At 45.5% G+C, this 17,917-nt stretch overlaps 2 protein-coding genes and 1 long non-coding RNA gene across 3 annotated transcripts in view; 1 reads left to right on the forward strand and 2 right to left on the reverse strand.

The window, feature by feature from the left end:
- Positions 1-7,180: 7,180 nt before the first annotated feature.
- Positions 7,181-10,811, reverse strand: LOC142574022 (uncharacterized). The gene is made up of 3 exons (XR_012826390.1): positions 10,466-10,811; positions 9,271-9,390; positions 7,181-7,532 (listed from the first exon to the last, which is right to left on the reverse strand). It is a non-coding gene; the product is annotated as an uncharacterized LOC142574022 (long non-coding RNA).
- A 1,691-nt stretch (positions 10,812-12,502) lies between these two features.
- Positions 12,503-17,808, forward strand: LOC142575985 (uncharacterized). Its single transcript, XM_075685852.1, has 9 exons — positions 12,503-12,871; positions 14,128-14,471; positions 14,706-14,871; positions 15,026-15,416; positions 15,486-15,650; positions 15,805-15,991; positions 16,088-16,330; positions 16,619-16,790; positions 17,388-17,808. The coding sequence occupies exons 4-9, from the start codon at positions 15,120-15,122 to the stop codon at positions 17,497-17,499; spliced, it is 1,176 nt and encodes a 391-aa protein (XP_075541967.1). The 5' UTR covers positions 12,503-12,871; positions 14,128-14,471; positions 14,706-14,871; positions 15,026-15,119; the 3' UTR covers positions 17,500-17,808.
- The window catches only part of LOC142575986 (P2X purinoceptor 7-like), a 41,752-nt gene continuing 41,205 nt past the window's right edge, over positions 17,371-17,917 (reverse strand). Inside the window, exon 8 of the mRNA XM_075685853.1 lies at positions 17,371-17,495. Within this exon, the coding sequence (XP_075541968.1) occupies positions 17,481-17,495 (15 nt within the window). The 3' untranslated portion in view covers positions 17,371-17,480. The remainder of the gene's footprint in view (positions 17,496-17,917) is intronic.

Below are 17,917 nucleotides of genomic sequence, written 5' to 3' on the forward strand. Positions count from 1 at the left end.
TATGGCAAGAATAGCTTTAAGTTGAGCGCTGCTTGTTTCCTTCGTGATTTCTTCGTGTAGCTGCAGCAGAACGTCTTGAGTAGATAAGTGATGTCTGTATCCAATCAAATTATGGGGTAGGTGTTGTGATTGCTCAGGGTGAATTAGAAGTCTGTTAAGCACGATGCGCTCCATTAGCTTGCCGACGCATGATGTTAGCGATATTGGACGCAGATTCGCTATGGCTTGGGGCTTGCCAGGCTTCGGAATGAAAATGATGCTGGCTGTCTTCCACTCTTCAGGCAAGCTGCCCGTGTCCCACACATTGTTAATTTGCTGAAGTAAGAATGCATGATCGGCTTCTGTAAGGTTGCGGAGCTGTGTTGTCGTAATTTGGTCTGGTCCTGGCGCTTTATTCGGCTTTGCTTCTGCTAAGGCACGCTGTAGTTCCGCTAATGTGATTGGGCCGGTGAGACCCTCATTTTCTGGCTCTGCGCTTTTGTAGTCGGCATACTGTGGTTGCACTGGATCCGCAATGTGTGTTGTTATAAGCTCGTTGAATAGGTCATCGGTATGCTCAAATGTTTCGAGCAGCTTTCGGAGCTTATGGGACGTTTCCGTCTTTGTCTGGGTTGGGTCAATGAGTGATCGGATGAGATTCCACGTGGAGCTCATATTCAATGTGTCATTGAGCTTGTTGCACGTATCGTACCACTGCTCACGAGTGAGATGTTCAGTGTAGTGGACGATCTGCTCGTTGAGCGTGTTGATGCGTGAGCGTTGTTTTCGATTGAGCTTATTTCTTTTCCATCTCTTAATGAGGGCATGTCGTGCCTCCCAGAGATGAAGAAGATGCCTGTCCGTGCTTGGTTGCTCCCACTTCTCTATTATTTCCTTCGTGTGTGATTGGATTCGTTGCCTGACCATCTCTACCCAATCTTTCAAGTGCATGTTTTGGAAGTCTCCTACATGTGTCTTTCGGAACTCATTCCAATCCGTCAGGCGATGCTTGCGCTGGCGTTTAGGGAATCCTTTGATTTGTAGAAACATCTTTATGACAGTGTGGTCACTCGTTAAAGTATCGTGTGTGTTAACCCATTGCGCTGACAGTCGTCCTTTAATGAAGGCGAGATCAGGCGTGGTATCTCTTTCTACGGAGTTTCCGTGCCGCGTCGGGGAGTCGGTCTCGTTAAGGAGAGTTAGCTGGGCCTGTTGCATATGGTATAGTAGTGCGGATCCTTTGGAGGAGTTTTTTGTGTATCCCCATGAAGTGTGTGGCGCGTTGAAGTCGCCTGCTATTAGATGATCAAAATACTTCGTTGGCCGCAGATTCGCAACCTCCTTGAAGAAGTCTACTTTCTGTTTTGGCGGGCTATAAACATTTGTGATGAATAAGTGGGGCTGTGCCTTGCTCTTGACAATCTTAGTAGGAAAGACACGTACAGTGAGGCTCTGTTCAGTGCTGTGGACAACATTTGCCGCTATATCTTTACGAATAAGAATGGCCAATGTAGAATTATGGCTATACGCCGTATAGCCTGCAAGATGAGGTGTTTGGTGAGTTTCCTGGAGTAGGAGAATGTCGGGTCGACGATCTTGAGCGGCAATGTACTGCGTGAGAAAGCCCCGTTTTCGAGCAATCCCTCTACAGTTCCACTGCCACACCACCAGATTAGTCGCCATTGTTCTACTGATGATTTTGCGGAGCGCCCGCTGTAGGGTAAGGAGTGGGTCGCGTTACGCTGGTAGATCGACGTGCTCTAGGTAGTTCGCGCTCTTCCTGGCGCGGTAATGCGGCCATCGCAGCCTGCACTTGCGTAGAGACAATCGCCTCTGCCTGGCTCCTGAGGAACTCGTTGAACAGGGAGCGCATTTGGCTCATTATTTGTTGAGTGTATGTTTTTAGTGCCTCCTCAACTTGAGCAGCAACCTGTTGAGCTATCTTGGCCTCTAGACTGGTTTGCATGTCTTTCATTTCGTCCCTTAGTTGCTTAAAATCTGCTTCAAGGTGTTGTAGGGCTGTTGTGTGGTATCTTGCCTTTTTCATTGCCGGTTGCAATGACGCTGGTTCTGCTTCCTGTGATAAGGGCTGCTCTATATCACCCAATGGTGTAACTTCAGGTGCGTGTGCCTCTGCTTGCATGTCCATGCCTTCGGTAGGCTCTAGTGATTGTGACGATAGTGTTGCAATTTAATTAGGTCTGCGAGTTTGAAGTAGAGCGTTCTTATAATCTTTGGCTACTTTGTGAGCTCGTGTTTGAACTTGAGATGCATAGGTCACGGGGGGAAAAGGGGAGGTGCCGGGTGACTGACTCACGTTTCGCTGGTTTGCGGGTTGCTCGTCTTGTTGACCTCGGGAATGATTGTGATCCGGAGACTGGCTGCCACCACCGAGCCGGTTGCAGTCCCCGGACTGGCCGCCGCTCCCGGACTGGCCACTGCTGCCGGACTGGCTTTGGTCCCCGAAGTGGTCCCGGCCCCTGGAATGGCCGCGTCCCCTAGATCGGCTGCGGCCCCTGGATCGGCTCCTGCCTCTGGAGCGGCTGCGGCCCCTGGACCGCTGACGGCTTCTGGAGCTACTTCTGTCTCTCGATGTGTTGTCGGAGTTGCGTTTTGGGCTTGGGCTTCGGCTTGCGATGGTGAATGTTTTCATTTGCTTGTCGTCCTTTCGTTGTTTCAAACGCTTCAGGTAGGTCGCTTCTCTGACCGCTCTATCAGCGGCTCGTCGCACTTCACACGTTGGGTCATCTGCCTTGTGGTCCTTGCCACAATTAGGGCAGCCTGGTTTGCAGTCATGATCCCCTACAGGATCTCCGACAGACTTTCCACATGTTCTGCACCTTTGTTTTCCATTGTCGCGACAAACGTCTGAGCGGTGTCCTATAGCAAAGCATGTTGAGCAAAATTGCGCCTTGGGTCGGTGAGGGACGCAGCGGTATACACCTCCGCCGAAAATGACCTGGCGAGGTACATGTGAGCCCTTGAAAGTTATGATTGCAGTGGTTGTTCTACCCATCATACGAGCCGCAATAATCTCATAATTTGGGGCTCGGAGTTCACGCATCAATTCTTCGGTTGGGGTGTTCAGTTCCAGGTTGTGAATCACACCTCTGCACGAGTTATGGGGTGAAGCGATATAGATGTGGACAGGGTAAGTTTTGCCATTAACAGTGGTTTCATTAATGCGCTGGAGTTTTTCTGTCGCCGAGGGGTCATCACTGGTTATTATAGCCAAGTTCTTTTCTTTTTTGATGTCTACTGTAGCGGCGCGAGCCTCTGCAGCAGTCAGAGCTGCTGAGACGCTTAGCGCGTCGTGAAGCGTTCGTGGGCTCCACTGAGGTAGGAAAAGGCCAGTTGGCGGACGCAGAATGAGCGTTGCAACGTGCTGCGTACCTTGGGAACGTTTTGATACTCGAGTGGTCCATCCATCAGTGTCGGTGACGAATTTCGGGGCCATTGCTGCTGAAGGAGTGCGGGCCGTTGGCGAGCCGTGTCTGAGGACTGGTCCTTGTCGAATAAGTTGGCATTCGGGTCTTTCCTGTGGTGCGATGCGAAGGCACGTATGCTCGTACACGAGCGACGCTCGCGTTCCCCACATAGCAAGGACATGAACCGTTAAATTGAATAAAGAGGTGAGCAAGGGAACCTTCTGCATGCTGCATGGAGCCAAAATTAAAAAAAAAAACAAAAAAACTAATGTTCGAAGGCGGTGTCGAAGACACGGTCCCACTCAGAGCCTTCCCTTGTTTGTCCATCGTTGATTGGCTTCAGGTTAAGCTGAACTTACTATTCTGTGAATGTTTTCAATAGCTCATTGGGTACACAATGTGGTCAAGTTTGTCTTCTGCGGTTTGAAGAGAAATAAAATGTCGCAGTTTTGCACGATAGGTGAAGCATCAAGTGCAATAGCAAATTAGCGGACAGCTACACAAAGTAAGAATAGCAGTTTTAGCGGCTGTATGAACATGTACACATAGCCATATTAACTAAATTAACAAGCATGGTGTCACGCGCACACAAGCAAACGTCAACACATCTCAATCGATGACCACGGAAGCTCGTTCTCAAAACGCTGCAGTCAGGAAACGTGGCAGCAGGGAGCGAATTGACCCCCGTAATGCCACTCGCACCCCCCCCCCCCCCCAACGCGAACTAAGCCCTGAAAACACAGTGCAGCGCAGACTCTGTATTAGTCGCAGACGGCTTTCAGGATACATACGCCCAGCCGGGCGCATGCGGTCGCCCGGGCCGCCCACCGTTTAACGCCCCCGCCCGTCCATACCCACCCCACGAAGCCTCGCGCGCGACGGAAGACGGCGCACTTCCTCCCCGCTTTCCTCCGTTGCTTGCGCGAGATTGAGCCGCGATTGCCGGCTCACCCTCCAAAGCTTTCACTCGCACGTACAGCATACGGCGCGCGGCAACGAGTTTACATCCTTTGGCTTTATACGGAACCTTTATAGGGCAGAAATGTGCCTGGAGTGTCCGCATAATTGCTATACCAAAAGAATTGTTTTAGTGATTTTTTATGTTTGTTAACTGTAGAGTAGGCCGGAAGAGTGAGCTAGCCTTTTCTAGAATAGCTTAATTTGTAAGGCAAGTTTAGTTGTTGATGTCATCTTATCTGTTATTGAACCACGTAAGAGCGACTGCCAGATATTCAATCACCATGAAGCGTCATTTCCTGAAAATTTCACTCAGCGCTTTGCACTCTGTCATCTGCGAAAACCAGATGACAGAATTTGTGCATTAGGGAATAGGAGCTTGCTACCTTGCTTTTGTTCTGGTTGCCCTCGTTGTAATCACTAGCAAAGAAAGAATTTGAGACTCAGTGGGTTATCGGTTTGTCATTAAACGACCTTAAAGGGAAGCTGAAGAGTCTGTCGAATTCAATGAGACGCTCATATACGGATGCGGGAACCTTATAAACCATGTAGGTAAAATTTGGGTTTTTTTTTTTAATTAGGAGCGACGTAATCGTCGGTTGAAATAGCGCTGTAGCTCCGCCCCCCCCCCCCCCTCCCGTCGAATGCCGCGCGCTGCTGCTGACGCTGACGATGCGAGCGGAGACCGGAAACCGCGGTGTTGTGACGTCAACTTTCGTGTTTTCTTCCTTCACAGCCTGCGCGACCGCGCCTGACCGTGCTTGTTTCTGCGTGCGTGCCGTCGTAATCTGCTTCGATCGACCCTGCATTTCTTTGTTGGTGCGTCTGTGTGTACACTCTTAGCACGGTAACGTTTACTAGAGGGGCATATTCTCACAGAGTTGTGCACCTTTAACTTACAAGTTACACATTAACCTTTACAAATTTAACTTCTATTAAAGGCAAGAAAGCGTGCACCTCAACTAGAGGTTACAACACTTTAACCTCTAGTATAGGCATACAGTATTGAGTGCCTTTGCCTAAATATAAAGGTTACATTTACAATATACCGGTTGAACGATTAAAATGTTTACACAAAGCGGCTTGCAGGAGGTCCCAGATGGACACCGTGCTGCGCATGCTCCGTATATAGAGCCGGTGTCGCCTAGCAACGGGGACGCGGCTCTTCTTTCTTTCGGGCTTCTTTCTGCGGTATGCTTCATAAAAGCCCGTTGCTCTGCGCATGCTCCGCCCAGGCAGTTGTCGCCTAGCAACAGAGGCGCGTCTCTTCCTTCTTTCGCGCTTCTTTCTGTTTGCGGCTCTTCTTTCTTGCGCGCTTCTTTCCGGGGCCGGATTAAGCAGACTACAACCGTGCGCGGAGAAATGTGAGCCTTCGCGGAGGAAGCCCCTCGGCCAGTCCTTTCCGGACGCTGCCTTTACATACGCTTGCGCTTCGAACTGTTCACGTGTCCACCTCGTGCGGTTTTCGGGACAAAGGGTGACCCTGTGTCTCTCTCAACCTAAGTGAAAAAAGAAAAGAAACATTGCGTTTTGCAGGCAACCTAGACCTTACGCATACCGCAACATCTCTTGTTTGACCTAAAAGATATTAAGACAAAATGCAGCCTACTACCCCAAAAAGTACAACAAAAGTGAGCGCGGGAGCTAGAGAAATTTCTTTACTTTCGAATAGTATATTGTAAGTGACAGACTCATATTCTTTTGGGCTACAGTTCTGTAGCTGCTAATCAATAAATGAGGCAAGTTTTCGCTTTGCCAACTACAAGTGTTCAGACCTGTGGCTCACGCTGTTGCGGTTTTTATCCTCCTGCACATGCGTTTGTTTACTCGGTGGATTGTTCCTAAGGTATCATTTAGCATGTGAAAATGAAAAAAAAATGAATTTCAGCTGGCTGATTTTCCTTTTTGATTTTTGCATGCTGAATGATACCCTTGGTACAATCCACACAGTAAACGTAAATGCATGCGCAGGAGAAAAACAGCAACAGCACGGGTAAAGGGCCTGAACACTTGCCGTTTTTCATAAGCAAAGCAAAAAATTTGCTGCATTTATTGCTAAACAGCTACACAATTATACCCAAAAACAGTATGCGTCTGTCACTTACTATGCCATTCGTAAGTAGAGATCTGTACTCCCGCGCTCCTCCTTGTTGTGCTTTTTGATAGCTAGAGAATTTTTTGACTAGATATCATCGCAGTCGAAGAGATGTTACGGCTTGCGTAAGTTAATTTGCCAGCAAAACGCAGTTTCTTCTTTTTTTTTTTTTTGCTTAGACTGAGAGAGACACAGGGTCACCCTTTCCTGTGGAAACCACACGAGGTGGACAGGTGAACTATTTCGAAGCGCAACCACGTGTAAAGACAGTGTCCAAAAAGGACTGGCCGAGTGGCGTCCTCCGCGAGGGCTCACGTTTCTCCGCGCATGGTTGTCGGCTGCTTAATCCGACCGCGAAAAGAAGCGCGCAAGAAAGAAGAGGCGCAAGCAGAGAGAACCGCAAAAGAAGGAAATAACGCACCTCTGTTGTTTGGTGGCAGCCGGCTCGGTGTACCATGCGGAGATTTGGCCTTTCTCGAACAAAACCCAAGGTGGCGCCTCCCCGTTGCTAGGCCGCACCCTGCTCGTCGGACCATGTAAAGAGTGGGGCCCACATGAAATTCTCTGAAAAAAAAAAGAAACGCTTAACTAAATGTGATATCAAAAGTTTACTTTCATTTAAATCACTTAAATTGTAATACTTCAGCCAACAAAGGGCTACTATGATACTAGTATACTAGTATCCCTTGGGATTTCTGACAAAATGAAACTCCCCGTGCGACACATTTTGAGCAAATATGTAACGGTAATGTTCCCAAAAATACAGTTCAAAACACAATTTGAACGCCTGAGTAGGAGGCACCGTTAGCTTGTATAAATAATTTAAGTATAAATTGACAGTTCCACAGGCAGTATAAGGTTAACTTCACAATGCAACATCTTTATTTGAAAATACAACATAGAATACACCACAAATACAGCAGGCCTTGCTGGCACATGACTAGATCTGGAAATTTAAGACAATACTATCACTAGCATCATATCACAGGAATTTTAAATATCATATCACCGTGTTTCAGCCATGCATGTCGTCAATAAATTCGTGTTGACTGTCCATGTAAAAACTTGTACTGCTGTCAGGAAGCAAGAAAACGAGGCAAAGATTAGTACATGTGATTGCAGGCACAAAAACTGGACACTTGTGTTCAGATCCACATTGGACACTACATAAAAAAAGCTTTACACATCCTGTGCAGCATTAGAGCAGGTCAATAAAGACGCTTCCAATGCAATGTAGCCAATGCAAAAAATATACAAAGTATTGGCTATAGGTGAACCTAAAAAAGAAGACTGGACCACAAGGCCATGCATGCATGCAGCCCATCTATACCTGAGCAACGTTTCCTTAGTGTTAGCATTGGCCACCACTGGCATCAAAACACAACTTGTTGCTCTTACAAACATCAGACAAAGCTTAACCAGGAGATGTGCAAAGTGCTGGCTTGTCGGGCCAAATGAAAAAAGGCTAGAAGTGGTGATGACAACACAAACATGAAATTTTTTTGATTAAAATTACTACAAGACACATTTTACTGTCTAGCTAACAATGTCAAGGATGGGATTCTAACTTTTTGAATGCACTACCTATTTAAAATCAATATTGAAAAAGGTCATTAGGACACTACTATGCATAGTATTGCACAATTACTCTATCATCTAGAGGCTAGCAGTTAGAATAACTCAGTGACAAAGCAAGGCCGCCATAATTCACATTGCACGAATTTAAGAATTTTGAGCAGCTAAATAAAATACTTGTACACAAGAGTAAGTGCCACTTGCATGAATGGATGTATTACCTCAGTAATTTTCAATAAAACAGTTATAAAAAAGGCATGCAAATGTAATGCACAAAATGATGCATCTATTCACCACCTCCTGGCAACAAGTGAACATTAATGCAAGGTGAAAATTTTTAACTAGACGTTGAGTCAAATCACATTCTTTTTCTTCAGAAGGGCAAAGAAACACTTCAATCTGTCATTTATGAGGCCTCTAGGTACAACATTGCTGGGAAGCACAAGTTTCTGCATCAGCGCCAGGAATTGTGCAAATGCATATTGATGATCGAGGTTCTTGATGTAGTAGGTTAAAATACAATAAATTACAGTTAGCTCCAGGCTGCCGTTCGAGACCCAGATTATTTCTTGCCTGCTGCCAGCATAAACACACGTATGCTCGCTGCATGTGTAGACGTGGGGAGCTGCAATCTGGATATCACCACTGGGCAGTGGAGCCTACAAAGACAGTTAGAGCCTATAAACATTCGCCTATCAAACATTAAATATGCACAGTATAATGTGAACTGACGAAGTAAAATTTATAAAAAACGTGCAGTACTGCAGAGCACAACTCAACCCCAGAGAGCCCAACCATTCTACATCAAGGAAAATTAGAACTGGCTCACCTTTAGCTCTCATTATAGTAAGCATGCAGGAAAAAGCAATGAAATGTTATTTTACTAAAAGTAATCAGTATAATACTAATGTTCGTTTGTTTGCTGAACTATATAGAACTGAAATCTCACTAAAGGATAATAGGAACGCTCCTGGAGGCTTTTTATAAGTTCTTGCTGGAAAGGGCTCACAGACGCCACTCCTGCGTCCCAACTATGTACACGTACAATGCAATTTCTCGTACATTGCGTACATTATATACATTACGTACTCAACCACTCCCTGGCGCCGCGTGCAGGTCAGCGACAGCAGCAGCAGTGGAAAAGTCGAGGGAAGTGGCAAAGAAAGCTTCGCTTTAAAATATTTGATACACTAGGCAATCAAAAAAGCTGTGGCTAACATTCCACATTATACTAACCATATTGCACCGAGGACAGACTAGATGTGCAAGCTTCCACAATTTCATCTGACACTGAGTCCTCGAACACGGTGCCTGGCACATTGCATTGCGCCTTTGCCTCGGCTGCATTTTTCGTTTCTGAAATGATAGACGCAACGAAAGAACATCATTAGTGTTCACAAAGTAATGCAGAGCGCATTGCAGAGCTCTAGGCAAAAAAAAAACGCTTCATAAGCAAAATTCGTGCTAAAGCTATACAACATGTACTCTCCGAAATAACGCTGTATATAATTATACATCATTGTGCGAAATTTGAATGCAAGATGTAAGAGAAGGGGTGACATTGCGGTAAAAAGAGAATTGTGTATTCTTCTCAGTTAGTCAATGCTAACCACCAATTCCCATGTTAAATTATTGGCCCGTTTGACTAAAAGAAAATAGAAAAAAACACGCATTTTCACCCAAAAAGCGAAGCACTAATAGCGATAGCAAAGCATTAGACCACTACTCAAACTAAGGTACGTGGTTTTACCTGCCGTAACAGTAATCATTAGCTTACTAATAACCATGGTGTCACGCGAGCACAGGCATAAATGAACATATCTCATTTGACGACCGCGAACAATCGCTGTCAAGTTGGCTTGAAGAACGCAGAGGGGAGCGAACGTTTGTTTTGTTGCTCCCTTCAACGCGTCTCCGAACTTTTGAGATTACGCGACCTCCAGCACTACGCGCACCGAAAGAAAGCGGAAATGCAACCACGAGCCGCCTCGACTTGCCCGACCTCTGCACACACCGGAGATTACCTCCAGGCCAGGGCGCGGGCAGTCACGCACCACCACAGCATGGCTAACGGAGGGTGCGCGAGGCAAGTTCTACAATACTGAACGATTTCTGTCAACTACGTCAGCCCAAAGCACGGTGCCAGTACAAGAAACGTATTGTTAAGGTCATTTAGTTGCCCTGACACAACTCATCCCGCCGACAAGCTCAATATTTTAGAAAAGTCTAATCCAATATTTGCACAAAATGACATCAGATTTAGCTCAATGTAAATCGAAGAGCATAAAGAAGCAAATATGTCAACAATAACTTTTTTCAGAAACACTTACGCGCAGCGAGAGCATGCACTATGTCAAATGTTGAATTGCGAACTATAAAGAATTCACGTACTATCCACCGAAAAATAATTAAAAGCAAAAATTCTGCTTACCGAGATCACATATTTTTCCGTGTGCATTTGGGACGTGGTCACAATATTCACACCTCACCAGGTTGTCACTTTCCGACAGGCGCAGAATAGTGTATCGCTTGCACTCACAACCCGGCTCGTTGCCGCGACCGCGCAACACACCGAAAAGGTCTCTGCTGCACGAAGGCATGAGGGTGCAGCGGATGGCGCAAGTTCCCAGTAGAAGCGGTAATAACTACTGCAGGCTACAAGTGGTGGCAGCAGACAATGGCGATCGGATGGTATCCAAACAAGTCAAATATAATGGCCGTCTCAGAACGACAACTACTACAACGACAGGACGACAGCGCGCTAACCACTCCCGCCGGCTCCGAGCCTCCCTCTCCCGCTTAAAATCTTCCCAGCGTGCAACTCGAGTCATCTCGATTGGATTGAGGAGGAGAGATGATAGCACCGTGGATGGCCGCACTCCAGTGTGGCTGATGCCTGCTCGCTTCCGCCATGTTAGAAAGAGGCACTTAGAGGCACAAGCAAAAATGAAAACAAAAATGAAAACAAGCAATGAATTACAGAAATAAATGTCAAAGGTGCCAGTGATGTTATCGGTGTGATGGTGGAAGCATTTCGTGTTTGGACAGTGGCAAAGATTTCATTTCTCAGTTGGCGGCTTCACACATTTAACGCTCTTTTCATCTGTCTATGTCTCCTAAAAAGACAACGGAGCGGACGGCGCTCGCTTTTATGTGAGTGTAGCGGCATCCTGTTGATTTCACTGAACGATTGGCGCGTTTCGGGTCTGCTGTAACTTAAATTTGCTGTCGTTGTAGTGCCAATCTTCGGCACAGCTTAAAATGCACAAATAAAGCTGGCAGTGGAATCAGTTGGCACAATTTTTATTAGAAAACATTCTAAGTGCAATGCAGAATGGTTCGCCGACATGTAGATTGTTGCCCATTTCAAAGCAGTTACGCCGGTCGCCTAGCGCGTACCGCATCCCCAGTTCCCTCGCTGCGCGTTTATACTTATGTACGCACTCTGCCTAGCTGGTACCACGTGTCGGCATGGTTTTCTTAGGCACACACTTCTTGCACACTAACTATTAACCTCATCTTGAGCGCTTATGGTTGAAGCATGGGAAATTTTTGGTTGACAGCATCAAGGCAGTGCAGGGAATGAAACGAACCCGGTCAAAGGCAGAAAATGTATGCAGACAACTGAAAGGTTCTGCACAGGGACATTCTAGTAGACAAGTTGAATTATATTGATATGTGATAGAACCATCCAATGTTTTCAACAACCTTTTACTGAAAGACCCATCGCGTTCGTGTGCTTTTCTTCAACTGTTCTTTCTCGCCTCGTACATAAAATTTGTTAAAAAAATATTCATTGTTCTAAAGAAACTCGCCCACTTTTGTTTCTCGTGTTGAAATACCGATGTTCCATACCTGTCTCATGGTGGCTAGAATGCGTGCGAGAGCAGGGGGCTTCCGCGACGTTCGACCGCTGGGTTTCGGCAGGCAGTGCACGCCACATCATTCGATGACACAGTCTTCGTTGCTGATATTTCAAATAAGGCTGTGCGCCAAGTATGGAGGGTCGTCAAAGAACAGCGCGCGCATGAACACGCAAGTGCGATCGTGCAAGATTTCTTTTTTGTTTTTATATCGTGAAAAATGTAACTGCTTGGCTGACAGAAATTAAGACCGAATGCAGCCCGAACTGCCGAAGTACTACGTTTGTAATAACCAGATCATAAATGCAGAACACGAACACATTAGGATACATTTATCAACAAACGTCCAATCCATGATGTAGGTCTCCTCACTGATGCGCTGAAGTGTTCTTTAGAGGTTAAAATCTAAAGGTTACAAGGCACCTTGCGCTGAATTAACCTTTAAATCCGTCAATTTTGACTCTTGTAACCTATAGATATATATATACGTAACAACATTTAATTAAAACATCAACATATTTTGCATGTAACCTTTATTTTATAAGTTACTTGTGATTACAGGTTACCATAGAAGGTACCGTGCTAAGAGTGTATGTAGAGTGATAGTCAACGTGCGCAGCATCAACTGATGTGGTGGGCCGATCATGCCGTCTTTCTGTGCAGCCTACGGTTGCACGAACAGCAGCGGCCGCGACGATGTTGTCTTCCATTGCTTCCCACAAGACAAGAAGCTTTTAAGGAAGTGGGAGGCTGCTGTGAAGCGAAAGAATTTCAAGCCCTCAAGAACAACACTGCTGTGCTCCAACCACTTCCGTGACGACTATTATCACCAGAATTTGTCATTAAAACGTGCGTTGGGTTTGCCAGTCAAGTCGGCTCGTCTAAAGCCCGGCGCAGTGCCGTCAGTGTTCGCGTACACAAGGAGCTCGTCACCGCTGTCAAGGCCAGCTTTCGCGAAAAGAAGGAAGCTTGAGGTAAGAACCTGGCTGCGCGAACCATTGTTCAGTGTAGTTTAATACGTGTAAGCTAGTGATTGCTACAATGCTTTTTACAGATAAATGGAGTTTGAGCTGGTGTAGCGGTTTTTGGTAACAGTGAGGCGTTACGCCTGAATTGAACGGCGCTTGTACGAGAACGGTAGCAAACGGCACCGTACTAAAGAAAGCGTTTCAAGGCTAGGCTCGTGCGCAGCTCTCGCATCATATCACACATCGAGACTGCGGCTACGCTATGCAAAATTCGCAACCGGAGACTGCGCGCCGCACGTAATTCTACTCGGAAAGCTCGTACGTGTGAAGACGTGATACGTAGATGCGTTCGCTTGGTCCTATTTAAGTTCAAGCATTGTAGGATTCATGTGTAGTCCTCTGTGGCCAAAATATGTTAGAAAATAAATGGAGTTTGAGCTGGTGTGCCGGTTTTTGGTAACAGTGAGGCGTTACGCCTGAATTGAACGGCGCTTTTACCAGAACGGTAGCAAACGGCACCGTACAAAAGAAAGCGTTCCAAGGTTAGGCTCGTGCGCAGCTCTCCCATCATATCACATATCGAGACTGCGGCTACGCTATGCGAAATTCGCAACCGGAGACTGCGCGCCGCACGTAATTCTACTCGGAAAGCTCGTACGTGTGAAGCCGTGACACGTAGATGCGTTCGCTTGGTCCTATTTAAGTTCAAGCATTGTAGGATTCATGTGTAGTCCTCTGTGGCCAAAATATGTTAGAAAATTGGCGCGGCACCTTTTTCTTCGTCCTCGGAGCGCCGAGAAAGCGTTTGCCTCGAGAAGGCTTCCGGCTCCCGGCAAATAAAACATAAAAAAACTTGTAGCATCGAGTTGCACATTTCAAAATAAAGATGAGGAAAATCACAATGCAAGAGACACTTCCTTTATGAACACGGAGTAGGGTAGTCAATGTTTCATAACATTCAAGAGAGGTGTCACGGAGGTCTGGGAGCAGACTTTTTAGCTATATGGCGACCATTAAAGCCTATTCTAGCTGCCTAAATGAATACAAGTATGGAGAAGCCAACGCATATATAGATGGTGCCTCTTCGTCTAGAGATGACATGTGTGATTTGCAACGCAGCTGTAAACTTCATCTGTTCTGTAAAGCGAGCGTTGAAATTATTTTTGCAAGACATGGAAAGATTTTACTCGTACTGAAGTGCACTTTCCTTTGTCCTGTTTGCAGCAAGAGCATCATATGGTTTTCTTTTTTTGCATATTGAGGTTCTCAATGAACTGCTGGGAAACACGGCTTGCACTGAAGACTGCGCACAAAGTGACTGCGCACAAAGTGACTGCACACCAGGTGACTGCACACCAGGTGACTGCACACCAGATGACAGCGAAGGTCAAGAATTCATGGCAGTTGACATCACAGATCATGACTGCGCTACAAGAAATTTGCCACTTGCAGACGGTGCCCAAGAACCAGCACTGATCTCTCATAAAGGTGACAAGTGCTTTCAAGTCATTATGCATCCTGAAAACTGCTCTAAGGCATCACAAGTGAACATGAAAAGAAAAGGCAAATCAAAGGAAGCACAGACAGTCTTGTAGTGTTTCTATAGGTATGTATATATATGCTCTATTAAACTTCGCATGCCTTTTTCAGTGTCCCAGCTGCATGCTTTCTTTCAGTAAGTAGAATAACTTATGGGCTGTAATAAGGGAATCATATTTCTGTAATACTACAAATGTCTTAGCTTCACTAAAGCTGAGTCGGTGGACATAGTATTAGTTGAATGAAATTAACCTCATTCAGTCCTGATAACTACTGTTCATGGACTTCAATGTTTTACCAGGTGTTCAGGTTGGTGCCTCGATGGTTAGTGCGGCCACCTAGGTACAGTTGGGCACTACAGTGTTTGAAGCAAGCTCCGAGAACAGTGATAGCGAGGAACTCAGTGACAATGGCGACTCATTCAGCCGTGATGACGACTACTGCCCCTTGAGTGACTGGAAAGAGGGGTACGTTATGTCAATGGCGTAAAAAATTGCAATGCTTTCTCAATTTGGCTTGTTACGATCGCACTGGGTCAGTGCGCACAGCTGACGCGGTTATTTTGTAAGCTCCCTTGGTCTGTGCTACGCACCTTAGCTGAAAGATTGTTGTTTTTTCCAGGAATATCGACTCCGATGAAAGGAATTGCAGTGAGGACTGCAGTGACGCTCCTGATAATGAAATAATTATTTTAGTCCAGGAGAAACAGCTTAGGATGCTTTTCAATTTCTGCCGCAAGTGCTTTGCACCTTGCACATGTCATGTCCAGTGCCAAGGAACTCTTTTTCAGATGACTACAGTCTGCAAGTCGGGCCACACAATTTCTTGGCAAAATCAAAATTGCATTCAGCAGTTGGCTGTGCTCAACCTGCGGCTTTCTGCAGCCATACTATTTTCTGGGTGCAACCCAACTGCTACCCTCAGGATGCTTTCGCTTGTTGGGGTACAAGTATTCGGAGAGAGGACATTTTTCAACATTCAGCGTTCTCACCTCTGGCCTGCCATTGGGAAGGTAAGCATATTTCTTAAAAGATATCTAAAGCAATTGACATGTGCTTACTTTAGTGGGAATTTTCTTTAGGTGTGGAAAAACGAACAGCAGCTGTTGCTTGCGGATATAGGGGAGCAAAAAGTGAGACTTGCCGGCGATGGGCGAGCCGATTCGCCTGGATTTAGCGCAAGGTTCGGAACATACTCCTTTCTGGATCTTCAGCGCAACAAAATACTGCATTTTGAACTTGTGCAGGTTTGTTTAAACTGTGTTTTATAGCATGCTATATCTGTAACAACCAGTGCTAGAAGATAAGTCTATGCAGCAAATAATCACTTCACTTTCATTCTGTTTATAGAGGACAGATCATTGTTATGTGTAAAACATACAGAATTGTCATGTTTTGCAGTCTAATGAAGTATGCGGAAGCTGCTATATGGAGCTGGAAGGCCTGAAACGTAGCCTCAGCTTCCTCCAGGATCACCACATTGATGTGACATCTATTGTTACCGACCGGCATGCCCAGATAAAGTGTTTTCTTCGGAAGGAGAGGTCCGACATCACGCATGAATTCGATGTCTGGCATGTCGTTAAAGGTATGATGTAGTCTGTACTTTACTGGACCAGAATATTTTTACTTGCATTATGCATTCTTGCAAGAAAGGCATGCATATATATTTTTTTAATTTCAGGTGTTCAGAAAAAGTTGCTTGCTGTGGCTAAGAGAAATGACTCCAAAGAGCTCAAGGAGTGGACGCAAGCTGTTGGGAACCACCTCTATTGGTCGGCTGCCTCAAGTGAGGGCCACAAGGAGCTCATTGTTCCGAAGTGGAAATCACTGCTAAACCATATCAGAGACATTCACAGCCATGAGGATGCACTGTTTCCATCCTGTCTCCATGGGGACACTGAACCGTGGAATTGGCTTAGCACGGGTATTTCTTTCTTTCCATTCTTTCTTGCTATAGATGCCGCTGTAGCTCTAATCGCATGCACAAGTTTTGTTTTCTGATTTTGGAAGTTACCAGCTGAAAAAGTGCCACCTCTGTTGTCACAGTCGGAATAATGGCATGTATTATGATGCAAGAAAATATATTAGCTTGGTGCTGTAATATGTAATGTTACTACCTCAGTGGAATAACATGTGCAGCAGCCAGTTTGCTTATCCACACATATGGCTGGTGTATACACTTGGCACTGGTGCTTCTACACTTTTCATTCAGAGTCAAAGGCTTTCCAGAAGCTGAAGGAAGTAGCGACTTCCAAGGCCCTCCTGAGAGATTTGCCGCAACTAGCAACGAAGTTCCAGACCTATGGTTTAGAAGCTTTCCGTAGCGTGCTGCTGCATTTTGAGCCCAAGTTGTGCCAGTACTCCTTTGAAGGAATGGTGGCAAGGTAACTAAATATTTCAGCTTTGCAGTTGAGTCTTGATGAGATACTGAAATCAAGCGAGCAGTGTGTTTCAGTGAAGAAACTGCTTATACCAGATAAATATATGAACACCATATGAAATAAAAAAAAATGTAGTATATAAGCTATACTGAGGCCACAATGGTTCATTGCAGTGATCAAGCATTCGTTAATAGCAGATTTGCCATTGCTTGGCTGCTTTTGGAGTCCAAGCCATGGTCCACAGATTGCTTTGCCTGGCTGTAGTTTGTTTAATTAACAATCACTGTTTCTACTTTGTATTTTGTCTCCTGCATCTCTTAGATGCATCAAATTGTTTCACGATTCAATGGCCTGAAGTGACAAAATTATTAAATGTAACGGTTCCAAGACTCGGTTAGCAGCCATGCACTACGATGAGAACAGTGAGAGAAGGCAGGCATGCACACAGGATAGCTCTTCTAGGTGGATTGTAAAATACCCGAAAGCCACAGGAGGCAATGCAGTTGCCTGTCCTGTAAAGGAGCAACCCACACATGGTAAGCTGATGATATTGCGCTTTATTTCTTCACACATACATTGTGTTGTGAAATCCTAATGCAGGCTATGTGAAGAGACTACTGGAAGTGGTTATGCTGGACGCTGTGACAGTGTTACGGACGAGAAGGACCACAAATGCGAAGATTCCGCCACCTCTCAGCAGCCGCTTTCCTAAAGCATCAAAGGAAGAGCTTGTAAACAGGCGGGGAACAAGATTCAACAAGTAGTTAGATATTATTGTCTTGCAGCAAAATGTAATGAGAATGCCAACAATATGAAAAGCTGGTTTGCTTCTAATACAAGCCATTGTAGACTCATGACGCAGTGCATGACAAACTACCTTTGTGACAGCTTCACGACATCCATGTAAATAACTTTATAAATATGTGTTTGTGTATGCTAGGGTTGGCTGTTTTTCTATTTTACATGTGTGGCAACCAGATAAAATGACACTGAATAAAATATATATGTGCTTCCAAATTCACTTTTTTATTGTGCCAAAAACATTTGCTACATGCATGAAAGTTGTAAAGTCAATTGGTAAGTGATGCAATTCATATTGGTTCATAATGTCAAGATCGGTGCATGCAGTA

This window comes from Dermacentor variabilis, chromosome 3 (genome assembly GCF_050947875.1).
Source record: "Dermacentor variabilis isolate Ectoservices chromosome 3, ASM5094787v1, whole genome shotgun sequence".
Lineage (NCBI taxonomy): Eukaryota > Metazoa > Arthropoda > Arachnida > Ixodida > Ixodidae > Dermacentor > Dermacentor variabilis.

Coding starts and splice junctions, on each gene's coding strand:
- LOC142575985 (XM_075685852.1), top strand. CDS start 15,120: ATGCTTTTCAATTTCTGCCGCAAGTGCTTTGCACCTTGCACATGTCAT. Junction 15,992..16,087: donor TGTCTGGCATGTCGTTAAAG/GTATGATGTAGT, acceptor TTTTAATTTCAG/GTGTTCAGAAAAAGTTGCTT. Junction 16,331..16,618: donor GTGGAATTGGCTTAGCACGG/GTATTTCTTTCT, acceptor CTTTTCATTCAG/AGTCAAAGGCTTTCCAGAAG.